The sequence below is a fragment of the Sorghum bicolor genome, chromosome 1, assembly GCF_000003195.3.
Source record: "Sorghum bicolor cultivar BTx623 chromosome 1, Sorghum_bicolor_NCBIv3, whole genome shotgun sequence".
Lineage (NCBI taxonomy): Eukaryota > Viridiplantae > Streptophyta > Magnoliopsida > Poales > Poaceae > Sorghum > Sorghum bicolor.
In genome coordinates this window covers 63,593,915-63,613,846 of record NC_012870.2, presented here as the reverse complement: position 1 = coordinate 63,613,846, position 19,932 = coordinate 63,593,915, and the positions used below count along the sequence as shown (strand labels likewise).

The window sequence follows — 19,932 nt, the reverse complement described above, 5'->3', positions numbered from 1 at the left end:
TCACGGGAGCGCCGGCGAGCGGCAGCTACCTCCCCGACATGACGCCGCATCTGGAGCGCTCCCGCATCTGTCAGCCGCCGTCCTGTGCCGGCTTGGGCTCGGCCTCCGCCGCCTCTCCGTTCGCTGCCGTCCTGTGCCGGCTTGGGCTCGGCCTCCGCCGCCTCTCCACACTCCCCGAGTTCCCTGCGGCCGTGGCCGCGGCCGGGGCGCCGCATCCACAGAACCCAACCTCCCGACCTGGCGCTCCGCCTCCCGTCCTTGTCCTCCATCTGGCACTTGACGACGTCGTAGGAGGCGAGGAGGCGGAGCATCCGGTCCACCATGTCCGCCGCGCCGGGGTTGGTCGGCGCCACGGGTAGCTGCGCCACCACCTCCTCTGCCGCCAGCGCCTTGCCGGCGTCCTTCTGCAGCACCTCCAGCAGGCCCAGCTCCAGCGCGTTCTTCAGCGTCATGGGGAGGATCGACGACGACGCCAGCTGCATCGCGTACATGCACGCCTCCTCGTCCGCCACCGCCGCCACGTCCTCCGCCGTTGACCCCATGGCTAGCTAGCTAGCTGACGACGGCTGGCCGGCCGGTGCCCGGTGGAAGAAGATACTAGGAGCTAGCTGAGCGACGCGAGAGCTTGGCAAGTGTTGGCGTGTGCTGCTGCTGCGAGGAGGAAGGAGGAGGAGGTAGGGGGTTATATGGGGCCGGAGAGCTCACCAACCACCACACCAAATCACGCGCTAGCTTACCAATTAGTCAATTAATTACCAACTATTTTTTTCTTTTCTTTTTTTTTTGCATTTTATTTAACAATGGATTGAAATTTTGGGAAGAAAAAAGGTAGCATAAAAGATGCATGGCACTAAGAAAAAGCTATACTGCTAATCTCCTATGCATGCATGGACAGTGATTTTAAGATGATAAGCAGGTAGTGTAAGTAGGGTCCATTTTTTCTGGTGGCGTTGTTGGTGATGACATGATTAATCTATGCGTTAATTAGGTAGATTTAGAAGATTTGGCAACTGTGCGAAGGATTTGGTAAATTTTGTGCAAAAATTCAGCGAGAAATCAAATGATGAGCTGTGGACGCCTGGACTTTGGCCGGTGCCAGCGGCCGGGTTAGTCAGCGATGACCACCGTGGCAGTGGCAACGGTCGTGGGTTTGACAAGGGTTATTATTATTATTATTATTATTATTATTATTATTATTATTATTATTATTATTATTATTATTATTATTATTATTATTATTATTATTATTATTATTATTATTATACATTTTACCTTTCTTTTATTTTTTCTTATTATCTTTATGATGTTCTATATTTTTTTATGTTTATGCAGTATAAAGTTTATTATTATTATTATTATTTATATTTGGCAGTCAGTGGCACTGGAGACAATGAAATTTTGTTGTGGAGACCAAGTGGCCTAGGGGCATTTAAGTCTTTTGCCAGATCACTTAACTGCCGTTAGGCTTCAAAATGGACGGAATGGCACACAGGTATAGGCGAAGATGAAGTTGGGCACAACGGTGCGAAACAACTTTTTAGTGGCATGATGGTTTGGTCAATCTTTCGTAATGGCATACAGGTAAAAAGCTCACGAACCACAGGCTACATTGAGTTTGGGTCAGGCCAAGAAAAAAAAATCAGGTACAAAATCTTTTGGCCGAGCCTAGCGGGATAGGTTGGGTCAGGCCTTGTTTAGATGGGCGGAACTAAGGCCTTGTTTACATGCATCTAAAAATCCAAAATTTTTATAAAATTTCCATCACATCGAATCTTGTAGCACATGCATGAAACACTAAATATAGATAAAAAAGATAACTAATTACACAATTTACCTGTAAATCACGAGACGAATATTTTAAGCCTAGTTACTCTATATTTGGACAATGTTTGTCAAATAAAAACAAAAGTGCTACAGTGTCAAAAATCCAAAAAGTTTTTAGATCTAAACACGGCCTAGACACACGTAGGCCCTGTTTGGCACAGCTCAACTTCACTAGTAAAACTATTTTTTTAATATAAAATAGCTTCATGAACAACTTCCTAAATGAAGATAAGCTATTTTGGAAAAAGTGTTTGATAAAATAGCTTCACCAACTACTTTTTACATAGATGGGAGAAAGAAATAAGGGAGAGAGCTGCAATAAGCTACTTTTTTTCAGCTTTATCTCACTCATATATTTTTGTAAGAAGGAAAAAAAAAAGCAGTTTCACCCATAAAATTGTTTTAAAAACAAGTGTTTGAATTAAAAAAACAGCTCAGCAACTCCCAAACGGCCCTTAAAGTGCCCGGCTCCGGCGCTGACCATCTCCGAGCCCGACCTGACCCTGGTTCGCCTCCTCCGCGCGCGATCAGTCGAGTCAGTCTCAGGCAGGCAGATTGGAATGGATCAGTAGATCCCACTCCGCCAAAACCTTTTTTTGCTTGCATTCAACTTCCCCCGCGACACGCCAACGCCGTTCCAACTACAACCGCCGGGATCCAGCCGCTGCACACGGCCACCCGCCGTGCCGGCCGGCCGGAGGGGTTGAGCGGGCGAGGATGCAGAGCGCCACGCGGCTGACGCTGCTGCTGTGCGCGGCGTGGGCGGCCGCGCTGCTCTACGGCGAGATGGGCGCCTACTGGGCCTCCTACCTCGCATGCTCGTGGCCCTCGCCGTCCTCCTCCTCCTCCTCGCCGCCGGTGAGTACGTGGCTCCGCTGATTTGTGCGGCCGTGCGGGGGGTTTTCGGCACGGTGGCTACGCTGATTCTAAAATCCTTGTTCTGGATCCAAAAATTAGCACTGCGTCGATTAAGCTAGGGTTGCGTAGCAGATGCTCATACTTTGCTTAGGCACGCATTTCGATCTCACTGAGACAAAAAAGGTTCTCTGGTACATCGTCTAGAATGAATTCTCATGTATTAAGGCTGCGCAGTGCAGCAATTGTGGGCGCCTTAAATTTGATACGGAGTATAAGGCATTGCTTACATGTGTTTTGTCGGCTTTGTCACAAATCATGCTGCACTCTTTATGGTTAGTCCTCTGCAATTCATTGGGACACAGTAGGTCAGTAGTAAGAGAGGCTGGGAATGATAGTTTTCGGTGGACTAGTAAGTCACTAATTCTGCATGAAAACTTGGTTATCTTGCACGAGCATGCTATTTCCTTAAAACTGAATTTCAGTCGACTAACATGTAACGATTTTGCACGACGTCATTGTTATCTCACAATCGTATTTCTCCCTTCAACTTTGTCATGGACAGAATAACTATGTCAAGGTTGCTGTTGTTGCTGACCCACAGGCGAGTTCCCCTTCTAACATTATTTTGGGCAATTTTGCTGTTAAACCAGTAATAGCATGCAAAAGTTGTTTTGAATATGTTGCTCCTTCCTGAGAAAGGGTTTTCCTTTGCAGCTTATGGACAGCACCTCCCTTGGTCTTCCATCAAGCTCAGTTGGTCTCCAAGCTGCTGAGTTTTACACGGATTTGAACATGAGAAGGTCCTTCCAGTCTGCCATACTGCCATTCAAACCTGATGTGGTCTTATTTCTTGGTGATCACTTTGATGGAGGCCCTTACATGTCCGATGAAGAGTAAGGCACGGATACTGATTTCTAATTCTTCGTTTAATTGGTACACCAAGTTCACTTATCAGCATTCCATGTAATACTAAGTTCTCCTGTGATGATTGGAACTATTGTGTGTGCTTGAAAGGAAGATGGTACAATTTGAACTGGAATGTGTAGTACTTAATCAATTGGAATGCAAAACATATACACAACCTTTTTGACAGATGCAATTTATCCTTAAAACAGTTCTATATTATCTTTATTTTTATAGCCACCTATCTATTCGAGGTCATAATATCTTCCCTACCAGCAAATAGATGTGTTCCTAACTTCCTACACACAATTCACTGGCATAACTAGTATTTATGTAACAACCCTTTTACACACTAGAAAACCTAAATTACTGATTAGCATGCTTAGTGATGTCTGTGTCATGTGGTTTGATAATTTAACCCAACAACAGACTAGGATGTGTATACAATGCACATGAATCATGGGATGAACCTTTCTATGCACACCAATGGTTGAGCACTTGAGCTACTCAAGCAAAACGATAATACATGTTTTATTGTCATGTAGTAGTACTGATGGTACATTACCTATTAGCAGCCTTGTTTCTCATCCATGAATAAATGCTGGAAAGTTTTCCTGTTCCTTGCCACCATTGTTCCTGTCACACCCCACCCCCCTCCCCGCCCTTTGTCAATGGCTCAATTTTTTTCTCTCTGGGGGGGAGAGGGGTCCAATTAAGTGTTTGCTCTTTGATTTTTCTTTTGGTTTGTTAGTTTTGTTCATTAGTTTTTGCAGTGATATACATTACTCAAAACTTATTCCATGACATAAGATCAAATTGTTTGCCATTTAACTTTGTATTCATTCCCTAATCTGTGTTCCAAACCTTTCAGGTGGCAGGAATCATTGTTTCGATTTAAACATATATTCAGCCTGAATGAACAAATAACAAAGCCACAGATCCCTATCTACTACCTTTCAGGAAATCATGATATTGGTTACTCAGCATTTCATTCAGTTCATCCTGAGGTGATTAACCACAGTTGCCCCCCTCCCCTGCGTGCTTTCCATTTACTATCTTTGTAATCTCATGCGATTATTTATTTTCAAAGGTATCTTATTTTAGCAGCCATACACTTCTAGACAAAGTTCTTCCTTTACATTAATATTCTAAGTAGTTTCTTCTCATCTAAGGACTACCTAGACTTGGTCCATGTTGCTGAAACTCTGGGTGACACCCCTTCCATGATTTGTACTTTTTCACCAAGTACAGCGAGAACTGAGTTTGCAATGTATTTTGAACCTAGGTCATTGCTTTGCTAATTGCTGCAAGTGGCCCCTCTTGGTGTGTTTTTACCTTTGCAAAGAGATGTTTGTGGCACCCTGCTGAGTGCTGAACCCTATTGCTGTTTTTTTCTCTCAGCTGGTTGGTCCTTCATGGCTTTGCCATATTACAAAGAGACTATTTCGACATATAAGAAACTTCTCATTGTAATCTGAAGTTTAACAATTTACCGAATTTAAGTTTACAGACCATAAAGTGTACACCTTAGCCAAATCAATGCATATATCTAAATTCTAGTTATGATTTGTGCATTTCTATAACTATGTAGTGTTCAGAAGACAAATATTTGCATATTACATTGTATAATATTTATTTATTTTTCATGTAGGTGCTCAGTCGGTATGAAAAAGAATTTGGATCAAGAAATTATCAATTTTCTGCTGGGAAGGTGGACTTTGTTGTTGTTGATGCCCAAACACTTGATGGTATATTTCTTCACCTCCACCTGTGCATTACAGCATTTTAAAGAAATAAACAATCCTAGTGCAAACATTGGATTCATACTTTAGATTTAGAATCTAAGATTTGATTGTTTTTCTTGATGACTAATGATCTCAAGTTGTCCACGATTTTCCTGCGATGCATCTGCTTTCTGCAGCTAAAAACTCTTACGAACCTACCATCTTTCTAGCAGGAGCTAAAAAAAGCAAAGAAAGATCCTCCTCCTGGGAGTTCATTAAAACTCTATCTCCAGGTATGGCCTTATACAGATGATCACACATTATCTACAGATGCTATCACTTACTCAGTCTTAACTAATTTCTTTCTTCTCTTTAAGGTAATGCATCGAACCCAAAGGTTCTGCTAACGCATATTCCACTATACCGACCTGATAACTCTCCTTGTGGTCCACATCGTTCTTCACCTATTATAAATCAGGTATTCTTTTCTTGTTACAAAAAAGCGTGTATGAAAAGTAATTCGTCACTCTAAAAAAAAAACGAAAAGAAAAGAAAAGTAATTCGTCAAACTTGCATATGCACATTTTGGGCATAAGGGCAAACACTGTAGCATGATTTTTTTGGCCTGAATTATTCTTTTTTGATATGTAGAATCATTCCTCCACTTTATTTGTTTATAATATTCTTCAAGTACTGACATGAACAATTCAGTTAATCACATGAATAGTTTGCTGATTGTTTTTGTTCTGTTCCAGAGGGTATCTTATGCTGCCTTAGACCAAGGAATCACGTACGTTCTTCCTCACACTATACTGCTTTGCTACATTCATGTTTCAACTAATTTTTTATTTACACATAATTATCATTTGACTTGGAAAATAATGATTGTTGCTTTGACTTGTGATTTAATTTTGGACTCAACTTGTCTATCCTGTTCTATTTTGAAGAATTGCCTATGTCTGGACTCAACTTGTCTATCCTGTTCTATTTTGAAGAATTGCCTATGTGATTAGTGGCATCTCAAATTTTCAGTCTGGTTTTCCCCAATGCATTTTCTGTGAAGTCACTTCTGATCAATGGTCATACCAGTTCAAAAACCATTGTTAGCAAAGCCATATGGACTGACATGGCAACTGTTTTGTTGCAGCTACCAAAATTATCTAACTAAAGAGACTTCTGACCTTTTGCTAAGCTTGTTGAAGCCGGTAAGCTTCTGTTTGAACTTTGAAGAGATTTAGATTAACTTATTTTGCATCTCTTTTAATCTAGCTAATCCCTCTGTAGGTCCTTGTGCTCTCAGGCCATGATCATGACCAATGCACAGTCGTCCACTCCACTCCTTTTGGTCCAGTTACAGAGGTAAAAGAATTGCAGCTTTCTGTTGCCACATGTTCCAAGTTTTGCATCTAATGGAACTTTTAATGCCACAGCATACATTGGGGACAATAAGTTGGCAGCAAGGAAATCTCTATCCATCTTTTATGCTGCTATCTGCTGGACCCAAGGTGTCACAAAATTCAACTGATCCGGAGCATGAGGTTGTTACAAACCTTTGTTTTCTGCCTAAACAAACCCATATTTATGTCTGGTAATGGTTACAACACCTTCTGCCTGTTCTATACTTGTATTTATTTATTTAGTGACAAGATTTACAATTGAACTATACATGATTCATTGTTGCTTGAACTGTTTGTACAGGTATATCTGCCAGTTTGTAGTGACCATCCTTCTTCTAGTCTTCTGGCCAACAAATGGTCTCAGTTCTCTTCCTTGCATGAACACATTGGTGAGCTTCATGAGGTCGGTTGGTGCTGAACTGCTTTCAAGAACCAAGGAAAAAGATGACGAGGAAGATGGTGAATATGATATGATTTTTGATGCGGAAGGATCCATGCACCTCGTTAAAAAGGCAGCGGTAAAGAGCCCAAGTGCTAGCTCAGACTCCAGACCTACAGGGCGGTATGTGCTTCTTGGATGATATGGTTTTGCATCGTAGTATTGTATGATATGATTTTTGCAACGTCTTTATTGCAGTGGAAGCGTTGTTGCAAGGGCAACAGCAGGAAAACACCGTTTGGAGCCTGATTCATCATCAATTCTTGTGGACGTGGGTTCTGAGATGACATCAGAAGATGGAGGGAAGTTGGCCCGCGGTAGCAAATCGAGAGTAAGGAAGGTGCTCCAACGGCTGTTCCGTGTGATTCAGTCGATTGTTGTCATTGCCGCTCTGAATGTCCCCCTGTACATGATGCTCCTGTTCAAGGATTGGATTGATCGTTGAAGTATGTATGTGAGAATCTATTAGGCCGGTTTTGAGTATAATTCAGTAGATTGATTGATGATATCTATATGAACAATAGCCGCACATGCAAAAAATAAAGTTGCTTTTTAATTTACTGAGGCACCAATCAAATAGTATTATAGTGTAGTATCTCTATTTAACCTGGGCATCGTTGCAACGTACAATTAACTTCGAGGTGTGATGATGGTAAGGATTTCTGGGTTTTGCTTCACGTGAAGCATTCCCTGTCCCTGGAGACTAAAGATGGTTCATTAGGAATTTCCTTTCCTGTTATACATAACTTGTTGGGAACTTGGCGTGCCAAAAGGATGATTCGAATGTAAGTAAGGCCTTGTTTATTTCACCTCAAAAACCAAAAAGTTTTTAAGATTTTCTGTCACATCGAATCTTGCGGCACATGCATGAAAACATTAAATATAGATAAAAATAAAAACTAATTATACAGTTTAACTGTAAATCACGAGACGAATTTTTAATTCTAGTTAGTCCTTGATTGGATAATTTTTGTCACAAACAAATGAAAGTGCTATAGTAGCGAAATCTAAAAAGTTTTCGTATCTAAACAAGGCCTAACTGTGTTGGGAACCTGCCGTAAGTTTCAGGGTTTAAGGTATTAACCAGAACTCCCAGCATGTCGCAAAAAAAAAAAAAAAAAAAAAACAGAACTCCCAGCAAACAAAACATACGGCCATAGAGAATCCAATTCACTGAGCGCCCCTATAATTATCGGGATTCCCTATCCAATCCAAGCATCCAGTTCGTTCAGCTGGCTGGAGCTGCGAACGAACGGTCATGTGCTCCTAAATCCTTGGGGTGCCCTGGTCGCCGAACCCTTCCGTCCCCGCCGTTGTCTCGCTGGAATTGAGCCAAGCAACCCCTCCGCCATGGCGCACGCGGCCGCCGCCGCCGTGCTGCTACGTCGTCCGCTCCTCTTCCTCAAGGAGGCCCGCCTCCTGTCCTCACTCGCGGCGCCCTTACCTGGCCTCCGCCGCCACCCGCGCGCCCTCCGACCCGCAGGCCGCCCCTTGCCCTCCGATGCCGAGGACGACACCGACGATCCAGACGCCGGTGCCGGCGCCGAGTCCTTCAAGAAGAGCCGCAACGAACTGAAGCGGGAGGCCCGCCGCGCCGTGAAGTGGGGGATGGACCTCGCCAGCTTCTCCCCGCCTCAGATCAAGCGCATCCTCAGCGCCGCGTCGCTGGAGCGCGAGGTGTTCGATGCGCTCATGCTCGTCAAGGTTCGTACGTCCGTCCGTCCGTTTCGTTTCCTCGACGAGATTGTGGTGGATCACCGGATTGGGGACATTCAATTCACGTGTAATTGTTGCTTCTCAGAAATTTGGGCCGGATGTGCGGGAAGGAAAGAGGAGACAGTTCAATTACATCGGTCCGTCTGTTTCTCTGATCGATCATGTACTACCAGCATTTTCTTATGCCGAATTACTGTGTTCTTCAAGGGGTTGCTTGTTTCAGTAATGAAATTTGTTGATTGACATTTAGAGATTGATTTATAAGTGTTTTTAAGCTCTTCAATGCCAATATGGTTTTGGTATTTATAATTATATAATAACATAATTTACCTAATACGTGTTGATACATGGATGCAAAAGTAGTAAAGAAGTAAGATTTTCAGAATTAGAGAGCCAGTAACTATATTTGTCGTATATTACCTTTTCATTTTATGATATATCCATTTTGTCCAGGAAGACTTCTGCGCAATGCACAACCAGAATTGATGGATACTCTAATACAGGCTTCCAAGGATGGAGATGAGAGCAAGTTACATGCCTTACTTAGTGAAGGTACATTGTTGGTGGAAGAGGAGGAAGTCGAGGACCTACCTGATGAACAAGAGGTAGCTTTTTTGGTTAACATAACTAGAATGATGAATGAAGACCTAGCAAACACTGAACTAACCATTCAGCATTTCAATAGGACAATCAAGAGTATATCAAAATTGCAGATAGATGGTTTGATGGCCTCCTTTGCAAAGACATTTCAGTTACTAATGAAGTTTACTCTGTCCATAGTGTTGAATTTGATCGTCAGGTATTGTCTGCACTTACATTTGATATTTGATTTGAAAATTTGATCACAATGTTCATCCATGCATTGAATCGGCAGAGAAGAGATTAATAATGGGCGAATTGATGCATTAATAATAATGGCTGACTTGTTTTTCATAGCACCAGGTTTTTCTGGGCTGCAGCTTAATTGATCTCGTGTCATCCTTTCTTGATTTTGTCTTCTTTGAAAAGCTTTACTGGAAGAAATTATTTGAGCCCCAGGTCAGGACAGCTATAACCTAATACTAATAGGCAGGCCCACTCAAATTAAAGTTATAAAACATTTTTCCAAACATGTTTCTCTAATTGTTCCTAGCGCCACTTTTCGATGCATCTTATTGACCCATTGTTTGCTGGTAGTCTACTATGGTTTGTCCAAAATACTTGACTGAAATTAGTTTAACAAGCCAGAATCCAATCTTTTTTTTTGTGCAAAAGCAGTTTAAGAAACAGACCATTGATCGTTTTCCCTTGAATGAAATGGTAAAATTACTGTCGTCTTGTTGAAGTAGAGAGCTAAAGTATAGTATTACAGGCAGGTTCTGGTTAAAAAATGAGAAAGTATTGAGTACACTCTGGAAATCAGGAATTACGTAGTTTCTTTGGGCTCAAAGAGCACGAGTCTAAGGAGTCCTTACCTGTTTTACATTCCTTTCATGAATTTTGTTCAGGTCTCCGGGCCCTCAGTTATATTGGTCTGTTCATCCTTTCACGCAAAATGTACGGTAAATTGATAACTGAAATGAAATTGACCTTTATCCAAACAGAAAGCTATTGCTGAAACAAAGAAAATATGTGATTCAAATGCCAGTTCACATTGGGGTAATTTTGGCGCAAAAGGTTGCCAGTTCGTATGGATGGAAAGATCTTCAGTAATGTTTCTAGAGAGGGGGTAGACTTGCACTGGGGTGGGAGACTTAATTATTTCTTGATTGCTTTATGGAAGTATAATGCGTGTTACTTTGAAGGGAAGACTCATCTTAAGTCTTAACCGACACAAAGATCTCAACTAAGGATCTAAACAATAAAGTGCTCAATCCCTAAAGGACTCAGACTTGTAATATATTCTCCGATCATGAAAGCTAATCTGGAACCATGAAGCCTCATTTGGTACTGTTTTTCCCAATAAGGGTCCACGATAATAATCCATGTTAAGCGTGTTTAATTTCCTGAGTGATTGTTTTGTCCTTAAATAGCCTAATAAGTAAATGCATGCTAGATTTCTTACCCGTGCCACAAATTTCAAACCTTGATGAGCAATCTAAATTTCGAGCCTTGTTGTATGGCTATCTATAAAAGTCTTTTGTAATTTAACCAAAGGTTGCATCTCTATTATGTTGGTGCATGTCACTGACATTATTGGCATTGTGTGTTATCATTTGTATTAGAGTCATGCATGATTCAATGTAGCAAGTGTAACTATGAATTGTGACTAACAACCTCAGTCACTGAGCAAAACTGATGTTAGATCTATAGAAACAGTTAAGGAACAAGTGTATATCCTAGTTCAGGTTAAGTATACTAATTGTAAAAAAGTAAATTACGGAAACATGAATGTTGTTATGTCATACTATATTGTAGATGATTGCTATGTTTTCAGGATGTTTAAGAACATGATGCTTATTCTGATGTAACATCTCAGTCCTCAGAACTTAAAGCAACAAAATAAACCTTTTGCTCACCCCCTGACCCCTTCAGATTATGCAACATGGTTACTATGATCCCATATGGCCATATGGGAAGCATGGTTAGTAGCATTGTGATCTTTAACATTGTTCTGCATGAATCCAGTAATAATAGTGTCTGTGTTGCGATGTAGTATTAACTAAACTACGTGTAATGCTGGTTGTATATTTCTTGGTGCTGTGGTAAGTGAGACCATAGGCTTGTGTTCTTTTCTTCTTGAGCCTTCTTATTGGCTGTGCTTTGAGTATGTCAAAGATGAACACTTCTAGTGCTGAAGCTTAATGCATCCAACATGTAAGACTGATGTTTGCATTGAACTCTAAAACAAAACTTTCTCATGAATACCTATTGAGGAATTTGGGATGCTCTTGCACACCTAAACTTACTAAAACAACTAAGTTAAGTAGTTAACTGCATTTGTCCTGGCTCAATGTTTGAGGTTCTACGGTTGCTCTAACATTTTGTCCATAGGAACTGCGAAAGCTTGTGAAGAGAGCTCACATGGTCCAAGAAAGCACACACAATAAAGATGGGGAAGATTCTAATGTGAAGCTTTCTGGAGCAAAGAAAACACTTATGAGGTTCCTTCGTTCCCTAGCAAAGGAGGCTTATGCTGCATAGGTGAGCTACAAGTTATCCTTGATAACTTCTTGTATCCTTATGTATGAGATTGTAAAAATTACCGTTATATTGTTGCCCAAATACTACTTTGGAGAAGTACTACCCAAATAGCTGCCAATAGCAAAATGGCCTAGCAAATCTTCTGCAACTAACCTGTCCTGACATAGCGGACAGTAGAGAAATACATGGATATGACCAACGGGCTGATGCAAGTTGAGTTGTTTTTAGTTTCAGTAGGATGGCATTGATTTTTTGTGAGTTTACTTTAATGCTTGACATTTGTTGCAGGCTATGTTTTGTTTAAGCTTCAAGCTACCTATGGAATGTCTCAAGGAGGACAGTGAAAATCACATTGAATCAGTTGCCTAGTAGACCATGCCATATTGTGCGGCCGTAGCTTTTACTCATCCACCTGCAATTTTTGGAGCTTTACTGAAGAAATAGCAACTGTGCTGGTGATTTTGGAGTTAGTAGTTGTAGATAGATCTGAATCACCATGTCATGGCAAGGGAGGAGGGATTAACAGTTTATTTCTGATGCTAAATGTGAGGGTTCAGATGTCATATAACCAGGGAAGATGCTTTGGTGTGAAATCAAGATGCTGGTAGCAATAATATCTGATTCACAGCGTGGTGCCATTTGTTTGGTTTACAGGAAGTTGGGTGTCATTTTATTTTGCAAAGGATTTGTATTCACCGCTTCTTGAGTCCAAATCTCATCAAGATTCAAATTGTTTTTTGGCCATGTAATGTAATTAAAAGACCTACCCGTAAAACATTATTAGTACTGTATATCCGAAGTGACTTTTCACAAGGTTTTGTTTTTTATTTGAAGAAACTTTGGTCCGGACTCATGGGAGAATTTGTATATTTAATCCTTTTTTATTTAGTATACTAATAATAATCGTGTCTAAAAACTTTTTACAAAACTAACCCTTTTCGTCGCGCCAGTTCTACTGGCGTGACCAAATAATGCAGCTGTGGCAAGGTATGTCACGTTGGACCGTGTTTTCGATGTGGAAAAACCTTGTCGCGCCACTTTTGCTAGTGTGACATTCTTCCATATGATATTGGATGAAGATGATTTTTATATAAAAAAATGTAGATTTCGATGAGATTTACAACTTCCTCTGTCCCTGGAGACCAAAAGACGGTTCATTAGGAACTTGTTTTTTTGTTGGGAACCTGGCGTGGCAAATGAGGAAATGAATGTGTGGAACTGTTATAGAAGTGATAATGGATCGAAAATTTAGAAACGGAAGAGTTGAATGAATACTGTGATTGGCAAAGCATTGAATTCTTGGCCAAATACACACCGTAGCAAAATGGTTTAGCCGAGAGGAAGAACAAAACTCTTTATTCACATGACAAGATTAATGCTATCAGAATGGTGCGTTAGGAGTGACCGGTGATGTTCCTATGCATGCAGGTGTGCAAGGCCTCGGGCATCCAATAACTATATTTATGTCTCTTTGTTGTAAAAATATATGTTATAGTTAATCTAATAATATATTTATCAGGTATAATAAATGTTAGTATTTAATCATATTTTGGTGATCAAATTTATATGAAACCAATGTACTTTGTTTTTATTAGGATGAAGTGAGTGTATCAGAGTCCGTGTTCTATAGATTTCAACTATTACTCACTCACTCCTGAAAATAAGGCCTTATTTAGATCAAAAACTTTTGGATTTGGATACTGTAACACTTTTATTTGTACTTAATAATTATTGTTTAATTATGGACTAACTAGGATCAAAAGATTCATCTTATAAATTACATATAAACTATGCAATTAGTTATATTTTTATCTATATTTAGTGCTTCATGCATGTGCCGTAAGATTCGATGTGACGGAAAATCTTCTATGATTGATAGGAGTCACAACAAAATTTACATAAAACATTATATTGATCGTGCCTTGGAAATGATGAAAGTAGTAGGAGTACTTTATATCCTAAAATCGGATTGCTTATGTGACAAATTTTGAATGCTAGAAATACATTTATTTTTGGAAGGGAGAGAGAACCCTAGCAGGTACTTCTCGATCTGCCAAAAAAGGAAAAACAAAGAAGAATTGTTTAGTCACCCCGAAATCTAAAAAGTTTTCAAGATTCTCCGTCACATCGAATCTTACGGCACATGCATGAAGCATTAAATATAGACGAAAACAAAAACTAATTACACAGTTTGTCTGTAAATCGCGGGACAAATCTTTTGATGCTAGTTAGTTCATGATTGGACAATATTTGTCAAATAAAAACAAAAGTGCTACAGTAGCGAAATCCGAAATTTTTTCGGAACTAAACAAGGCCGAAGACGAAAAAAATAGAATCTTGGTACGGCGCGATGGAAGCATGGAGCCGTACAACTTGCTCCTGAGTTTGCTGAGACAAAACAGAAGGGAGTATACAAGTTGATCAGTAACCACTTGAGAGTTGTTGGGGGTACGGTCAAATGCAGAGAACGCGAGCATTGGCCCAGGATGGCTGGATCTATATATCCATCTCTTTTGTTTTTCTTGGGATGTGCTTGCTTGGATTGGATCTATCCTTTGTTACTATAGACTGTTACGAGTTGCAAGTACTGCTAGTGTACTTTACTTATATCATTGTCTGTCAGTCACCATCGTCAGAGATCGTAGATTTCACCAAACTTTTCCCCAGGGGGGCAAGGCAGAGAGCATCGTCAATCATGTGCACTAGTGTGACATCCCCATGTGATGACCCCTGCCCATCATCAATCAATCCTCGCTTAATTTAAATAACTAAAGTAGTAATGGCTTTGTTCAGCATGAGTCATGGATCATTTAGACATCTATAACTCTGAGTGTGGGCCACTAACGATTTTTTTTTTATATATATACAACATATGTGTGGAACTGATAAGTTTTCAACATCGTGGACGGTGGGTATCCTCGGTGACAAATCTACTCGTTGGTCAGCTTCACACTGTAGCACTTTCGTTTGTATTTGACAAATATTATCCAATTATGGACCAACTAGTCTCAAAAGATTCGTCTCGTCAATTCTGACCAAACTGTGCAATTAGTTTTTATTTTCATCTATATTTAATACTCCATACATATGTATAAATATTCGATGTGACGAGGAATCTGAAAATTTTTGCAAAATTTTTTAGAAACTGAGATACATCATCATCATCATCATCAGCAGCAGCAGCATTTTTTATCACTGGTCACTGGTCAGATCCGCTCATCATCGGCGCGGCGCCCCTCCATCATTTTTCTCTTGTCACCGGCTGATCCCGCTAGCCCCACTACACGATCGACCACAGGATCCGCTCGCCACGTCATCGAGATACTGGGGGCCCGCGCGGGTACGAAGGGAAACCGAGAAGCTTGCTGTTGCTGGCCAGTGCCGGCCGGCTTTCCGCCCTGACCGAAACGTGGGCCCAGCAAGATCTGGACCCGCCCACCTGGCGTACGGCCCGGGCCCACCCCCCGAAGCACCCAGGCAGCTTCGTGCTCCTCGTGCTCGTGCCGCGCCCGGCGCATCGGCGTCTCCTCGTCCTCGCGCATTTCTTCTCCTCGCTCCCTCGCCTCGCCGAGCGCATTTCTTCTCTTCTCCGTGAACGGAAGATTCGATCACCAGTTCCGCGCCGCGCGCGTCCGAAACCCCAACCCAACCGCGCTGCCCATCCGCCGCCTCTCCTCTCCTCCTCCTCCTCTCCGCATTTGGTGTGTGGCGATCCTGATCGAACTCGCCTTCTTCTTCACCACACCCAGTGCTCCTCGTCGCGTACTCCGCTCAGCGGAGGGAAGGCCGTCCGTACGTCTCTCTCTCTCTCTCTCTCTCTCTCTCTCTCTCTGCGTTGTCGCGCGGATCCGCCGGCGCGGTCCTTGATTCGCGGGCGCTCGCAGATGATGGTGGCGGAGAAGCAGCCGGCGCTGGGGTTCCAGCAGCAGGCGCACGCGGAGGCGGACGAGATGGAGCTGGAGCTGGCGTCGCCGGCGGGCTCGCCGGCGCCGCTTCCGCCCCGGAAGATGCACTCGCTGGACTTCGAGCACATCGGCTCGCTCGCCGCCGTGGCCGAGTCGCTCGCGCCCGGGAGCAGGTGGCGGAGGGCGCTCACCAGCGTGCGCGTCGTCATCTTCCAGGCCAAGATCAACGTGCTCCTCCCCTTCGGCCCGCTCGCCATCATGCTCCACTATCTCTCCGGAACGCACGTAAGAGCTAGCAGCCCCCGGCCCCGCACTTCGTTTGTTAATTTCCAAATCTTGCATATATTTTTTTCCCTCTTTTCGCCCACGAAGTGCACGTACATTTTCTACTTTTCGGCCGGCGGCGTTCGAATCTTTACTGTCAAGTTCATCTTTCTTCCGCTGGCCGCTGCATTTAAGTTGAAAGTACTCATAAGCTGACGCCTTTCCCTTTTCTGTTTGCTTCATCAAATGCGACCGGAGCAGCAAGGATGGGTTTTCCTTTTCAGCTTAATCGGCATTACCCCGTTGGCCGAGAGATTGGGATACGCAACTGAGTAAGTGTCAACAAAGATGGTAACTTTAGTTCCCAGTTTTACTTCTTATGCTAGTAAGTAGTAATTAAGATACAATTCTCCCGTCCTATATACGTTTTCTATGTCCTAGCTAACGGATGCTACTTTATTGCTCATGTGCAGGCAACTTGCTTGCTACACTGGCCCAACTGGTATGTTCTTTGGCCCCATGGTGTTGCTGTGCTATCTTTCCTACGCAAATCTTAGCTTTAGCATCTACTTAGTATTTAGTTTTCTTTTTGAGGGAATACTTAGTACTGTATTTACTATTTAGTAAACATGTAACCTTTTCCTTTCCATCTAATTGCAGTTGGGGGGCTACTGAATGCTACATTTGGAAATGCAACGGAAATGATTATATCAATATATGCACTGAAAAATGGGATGATTCGAGTCGTCCAGCAGTCATTACTAGGCTCAATATTGTCAAATATGCTGCTGGTTCTTGGGTGTGCTTTCTTTGCTGGTGGTCTTGTACATTCTAACAGGGACCAGGTCTTCAACAAGGTAGTTTATTTAACAAATTCAAGTTTTCCTAAACAACTTTTTCTATTATAGATAGACTCACTGTAATTTCTATTGACTTGTATTTAAAATTGCAGGCATCAGCTGTTGTAAACTCGGGACTACTGCTGATGGCTGTCTTAGGCCTTATGTTCCCAGCAGTGCTTCACTTCACACATTCAGAAGCGCAGTATGGAAAATCTGAAGTGGCTCTTTCAAGGTTTAGTAGCTGCATCATGCTTGTGGCCTATGCTAGCTATCTATTTTTTCAACTAAAGAGCCACCGCAGTATGTACTGCCCAATCGGTGATGTAAGTAGCTTAACACTAAATCTTTGCAAACATCGGAAACTGGAAAACAAAAAATGCATGCATAAGGATATGAGTTCATTGACTGCACGAAAAAACCTGGGTCACTTCTCTTTCATGTAAAAAAAAAAGATTATATTTGTTGGGAGCTATGCTTTTGTTAGAAGTCTGGGTCAGGTTGACGCAGGTAAGCTGTAAAGCAAGACACAAGATAACAAGAAAGAATACCAAGATATCTGGTTCTCCTGATTTTTCTTTTACTATGGACACATCCATTTACAAAATGCAATCATCGGAAACATTTTAGTTATCTTTATCTAGTACATTTATAACTAGACCCTAGCAAGTGAGAACATCAAACATAAATATAATCATTTCATATATTTCATTACACTTTTGTGATATGCACACTTCAAATTCGAATTTTTACTTGCCACAACAGGAAGAAGAAGCTGCTGAGGAGGAGGAGGATGAAAAGGAGATAACACAATGTGAGGCCATCTGCTGGCTTTTTATATTGACTATTTGGATTTCAATACTCTCAGGGTACCTGGTTGATGCCATTCAGGTACTGAAGAACTCGCTGTCAATTACATTCCTCTGTTGTCTCCCTGTTAGTAATAACTAGAAGAGAGGACCAAATATATCTATATTTTACCTCTACTCCGTATATAAATTTGTGTTTCTTGAACTGTGCTTCTTCAACATGTCATAACAGGGTGCGTCTGAATCATTAAACTTGCCAGTAGCCTTTATCAGTGTTATTCTGCTTCCTATCGTGGGGAATGCTGCTGAACATGCGAGTGCCATTATGTTTGCCATGAAAAACAAATTGGTATTTGTCACTCCTTTCTTTTCATCTTTTGCAATTTTGACAAAATGTGAATTCGTCTTTATCCTCATTTTCCCATAATGACAGGACATTACATTGGGAGTTGCGATAGGGTCATCAACACAGATCTCCATGTTTGTGGTAATAATACTTACTGCACCAGATACAACTACCCAGCTCTGGTTTTATAAATTCTTTTGTCATTAGCCAAATCATGTTTTCAGTCAGTAGATATCATCTTTTTTTAATAATTTTCTCTGTTATTTTTTTCCCACGATCTCCAGATTCCATTCTGCGTGGTAATTGGCTGGATGATGGGGCAAGAAATGGACTTGAATTTTCAACTGTTTGAGACAGCGACTCTCTTTATAACTGTATTAGTGGTGGCATTCATGCTACAGGTACAGAAAAAAGCAACATCCTTCCTATTTCCCTTTGTATATGAAGTTACTACCACGAGCTGTTTTGCTGCCAATTTTTTTAGTTCTAATATTTTACATTTTATTATATATATGTTTTTTCCAGGAAGGCACATCAAACTATTTTAAAGGCCTTATGCTCATCTTGTGCTACCTCATAGTTGCTGCAAGCTTCTTCGTCCATGTAGATCCTGATGCAAGTAAGTCTATTGTTTATTGTTTTGTTAGATGCATGAGAGCAAACTGGATCAAATTGATGGGTTGGTGGAAATGCAAGAACCTAACCATTTGGACTAAAAAAAAATCAGTCAGACTATTGCTTTATCCCATTTGTAACTAACATATTCAACCTAACCATAAAGGACCATAACTGTGGAAGTTGATTATCCCATTTGTAACTAACATATTCAATATATGATATTGCTGTGAATAGTCATGATCGTTTCAAATTAGGATGCTTTCATTTAAATTTTGCTATCTATAACACAAACTCAGCAGACTGAACTAAGACAAACCTTCAATTGCATCTGGTGGATTGTCTAGAAAACAAATGCTTGATTTCAAGGTGTCTTATCTCTAGGTTACTTGCTTTGCATTCATTCAACTGCATCTCCTAACGATCTGCTTGGTTGGCCTGAAGCAGGTGAGAACTAAGTCACAGATCTACAGACAGCATATCTTTGAACTGAATGGAGAGGCTACGACCTAACTGCAGAGTTAGCAAGCCTAGATGAGGACCTGCCAGAGTCCTGAATTTGGAAGCAACTTGTGGGCAGAATCCCGTACCAAGGGTTTAACTTGGGGCTCAAGATTACAAGGAGCTGATGCAGCTTTTTTAGGATAGCAACAGCATCGCCCGTTGAGAAACTGTAACTTTATGTGATGATCACAAAAATTACCATTGCATTTGTTCAAGCTCCATGTGCCACAGTTTTTATGTTGTTGTGATGTTACCGTTGGTTGGTACGACGATATTAAACCTATTGGTAAGGTCGTTGATCTGATCGAGAAGCTTGCTAATGTACATTTTCAGGGTCATGGGTGTCAGTAAACACTGAACTGGCTGGCAGGAAAATTTTATTTTCACATTGTGTTTTTTTGTTTTCCACAAAAAATATATAAGTTTTCTGTAAAAAAAAGCAAATCTAGGCATATGCCATCGGTTGGTTTACCTTTTCTTTTATTACCGCCGAGTCAACGGATGGTAAAAACGTGATGACCGCCTTTTGAAACAGCAGGATGTGTAAAACGCCAGGTGCCTGTTGTCTTTTACAGTGTGTAAACAAAAAATTTGTGCTTGTTCTAAAAGATTTATTTTTTTATGCACTGTTTGTATTCGATTTTTTAATAAAAAATGTTTGATCTT

At 41.4% G+C, this 19,932-nt stretch overlaps 3 protein-coding genes across 6 annotated transcripts; all 3 read left to right on the top strand.

Annotated features, from left to right (window-relative positions):
• LOC8077094 (uncharacterized protein C630.12) lies at positions 2,304 to 7,722 on the top strand. Of its 3 annotated transcripts, none has more exons than XM_021451855.1 (13): positions 2,304 to 2,682; positions 3,245 to 3,283; positions 3,397 to 3,575; positions 4,457 to 4,592; positions 5,237 to 5,333; positions 5,507 to 5,602; positions 5,687 to 5,787; positions 6,065 to 6,099; positions 6,457 to 6,514; positions 6,594 to 6,668; positions 6,740 to 6,897; positions 7,008 to 7,268; positions 7,344 to 7,722. In XM_021451855.1, exons 1-13 carry the CDS (start codon positions 2,542 to 2,544, stop codon positions 7,588 to 7,590), a joined length of 1,623 nt encoding a protein of 540 aa, XP_021307530.1. In that variant the 5' UTR covers positions 2,304 to 2,541; the 3' UTR covers positions 7,591 to 7,722. The 3 variants fall into 3 exon arrangements, with proteins under 3 accessions (XP_021307530.1, XP_002467740.1, XP_021307531.1); XM_002467695.2 differs by having other exon boundaries at positions 2,305 to 2,682; positions 5,543 to 5,602; XM_021451856.1 differs by having other exon boundaries at positions 2,305 to 2,682; positions 5,540 to 5,602.
• LOC8077093 (UPF0307 protein PMI3641) lies at positions 8,368 to 12,837 on the top strand. The gene is made up of 6 exons (XM_002467694.2): positions 8,368 to 8,849; positions 8,947 to 8,998; positions 9,315 to 9,466; positions 9,547 to 9,660; positions 11,835 to 11,984; positions 12,273 to 12,837. The coding sequence occupies exons 1-5, from the start codon at positions 8,496 to 8,498 to the stop codon at positions 11,982 to 11,984; spliced, it is 822 nt and encodes a 273-aa protein (XP_002467739.1). The 5' UTR covers positions 8,368 to 8,495; the 3' UTR covers positions 12,273 to 12,837.
• Positions 15,487 to 19,654, top strand: LOC8077092 (vacuolar cation/proton exchanger 2). 2 transcript variants are annotated; one of them, XM_021458610.1, is made up of 12 exons: positions 15,487 to 15,776; positions 15,869 to 16,174; positions 16,415 to 16,485; positions 16,627 to 16,655; positions 16,814 to 17,010; positions 17,106 to 17,318; positions 17,758 to 17,883; positions 18,034 to 18,150; positions 18,235 to 18,288; positions 18,432 to 18,548; positions 18,673 to 18,766; positions 19,207 to 19,654. In XM_021458610.1, exons 2-12 carry the CDS (start codon positions 15,869 to 15,871, stop codon positions 19,218 to 19,220), a joined length of 1,338 nt encoding a protein of 445 aa, XP_021314285.1. In that variant the 5' UTR covers positions 15,487 to 15,776; the 3' UTR covers positions 19,221 to 19,654. The 2 variants fall into 2 exon arrangements, with proteins under 2 accessions (XP_021314285.1, XP_002467738.1); XM_002467693.2 differs by having other exon boundaries at positions 15,488 to 15,776; positions 19,210 to 19,654.

Excerpts from the sequence above, each read along its gene's own strand:
- LOC8077094 (XM_021451855.1), top strand. The coding sequence starts at position 2,542 with ATGCAGAGCGCCACGCGGCTGACGCTGCTGCTGTGCGCGGCGTGGGCG. Across the intron at positions 5,788-6,064 it reads CTTCACCTATTATAAATCAG|AGGGTATCTTATGCTGCCTT; the intron begins GTATTCTTTTCT and ends GTTCTGTTCCAG. Across the intron at positions 6,669-6,739 it reads CTTTTGGTCCAGTTACAGAG|CATACATTGGGGACAATAAG; the intron begins GTAAAAGAATTG and ends TTAATGCCACAG.
- LOC8077093 (XM_002467694.2), top strand. The coding sequence starts at position 8,496 with ATGGCGCACGCGGCCGCCGCCGCCGTGCTGCTACGTCGTCCGCTCCTC. Across the intron at positions 8,850-8,946 it reads ATGCGCTCATGCTCGTCAAG|AAATTTGGGCCGGATGTGCG; the intron begins GTTCGTACGTCC and ends GTTGCTTCTCAG. Across the intron at positions 8,999-9,314 it reads GAGACAGTTCAATTACATCG|GAAGACTTCTGCGCAATGCA; the intron begins GTCCGTCTGTTT and ends CATTTTGTCCAG.
- LOC8077092 (XM_021458610.1), top strand. The coding sequence starts at position 15,869 with ATGATGGTGGCGGAGAAGCAGCCGGCGCTGGGGTTCCAGCAGCAGGCG. Across the intron at positions 17,319-17,757 it reads TGTACTGCCCAATCGGTGAT|GAAGAAGAAGCTGCTGAGGA; the intron begins GTAAGTAGCTTA and ends TTGCCACAACAG. Across the intron at positions 17,884-18,033 it reads ACCTGGTTGATGCCATTCAG|GGTGCGTCTGAATCATTAAA; the intron begins GTACTGAAGAAC and ends ATGTCATAACAG.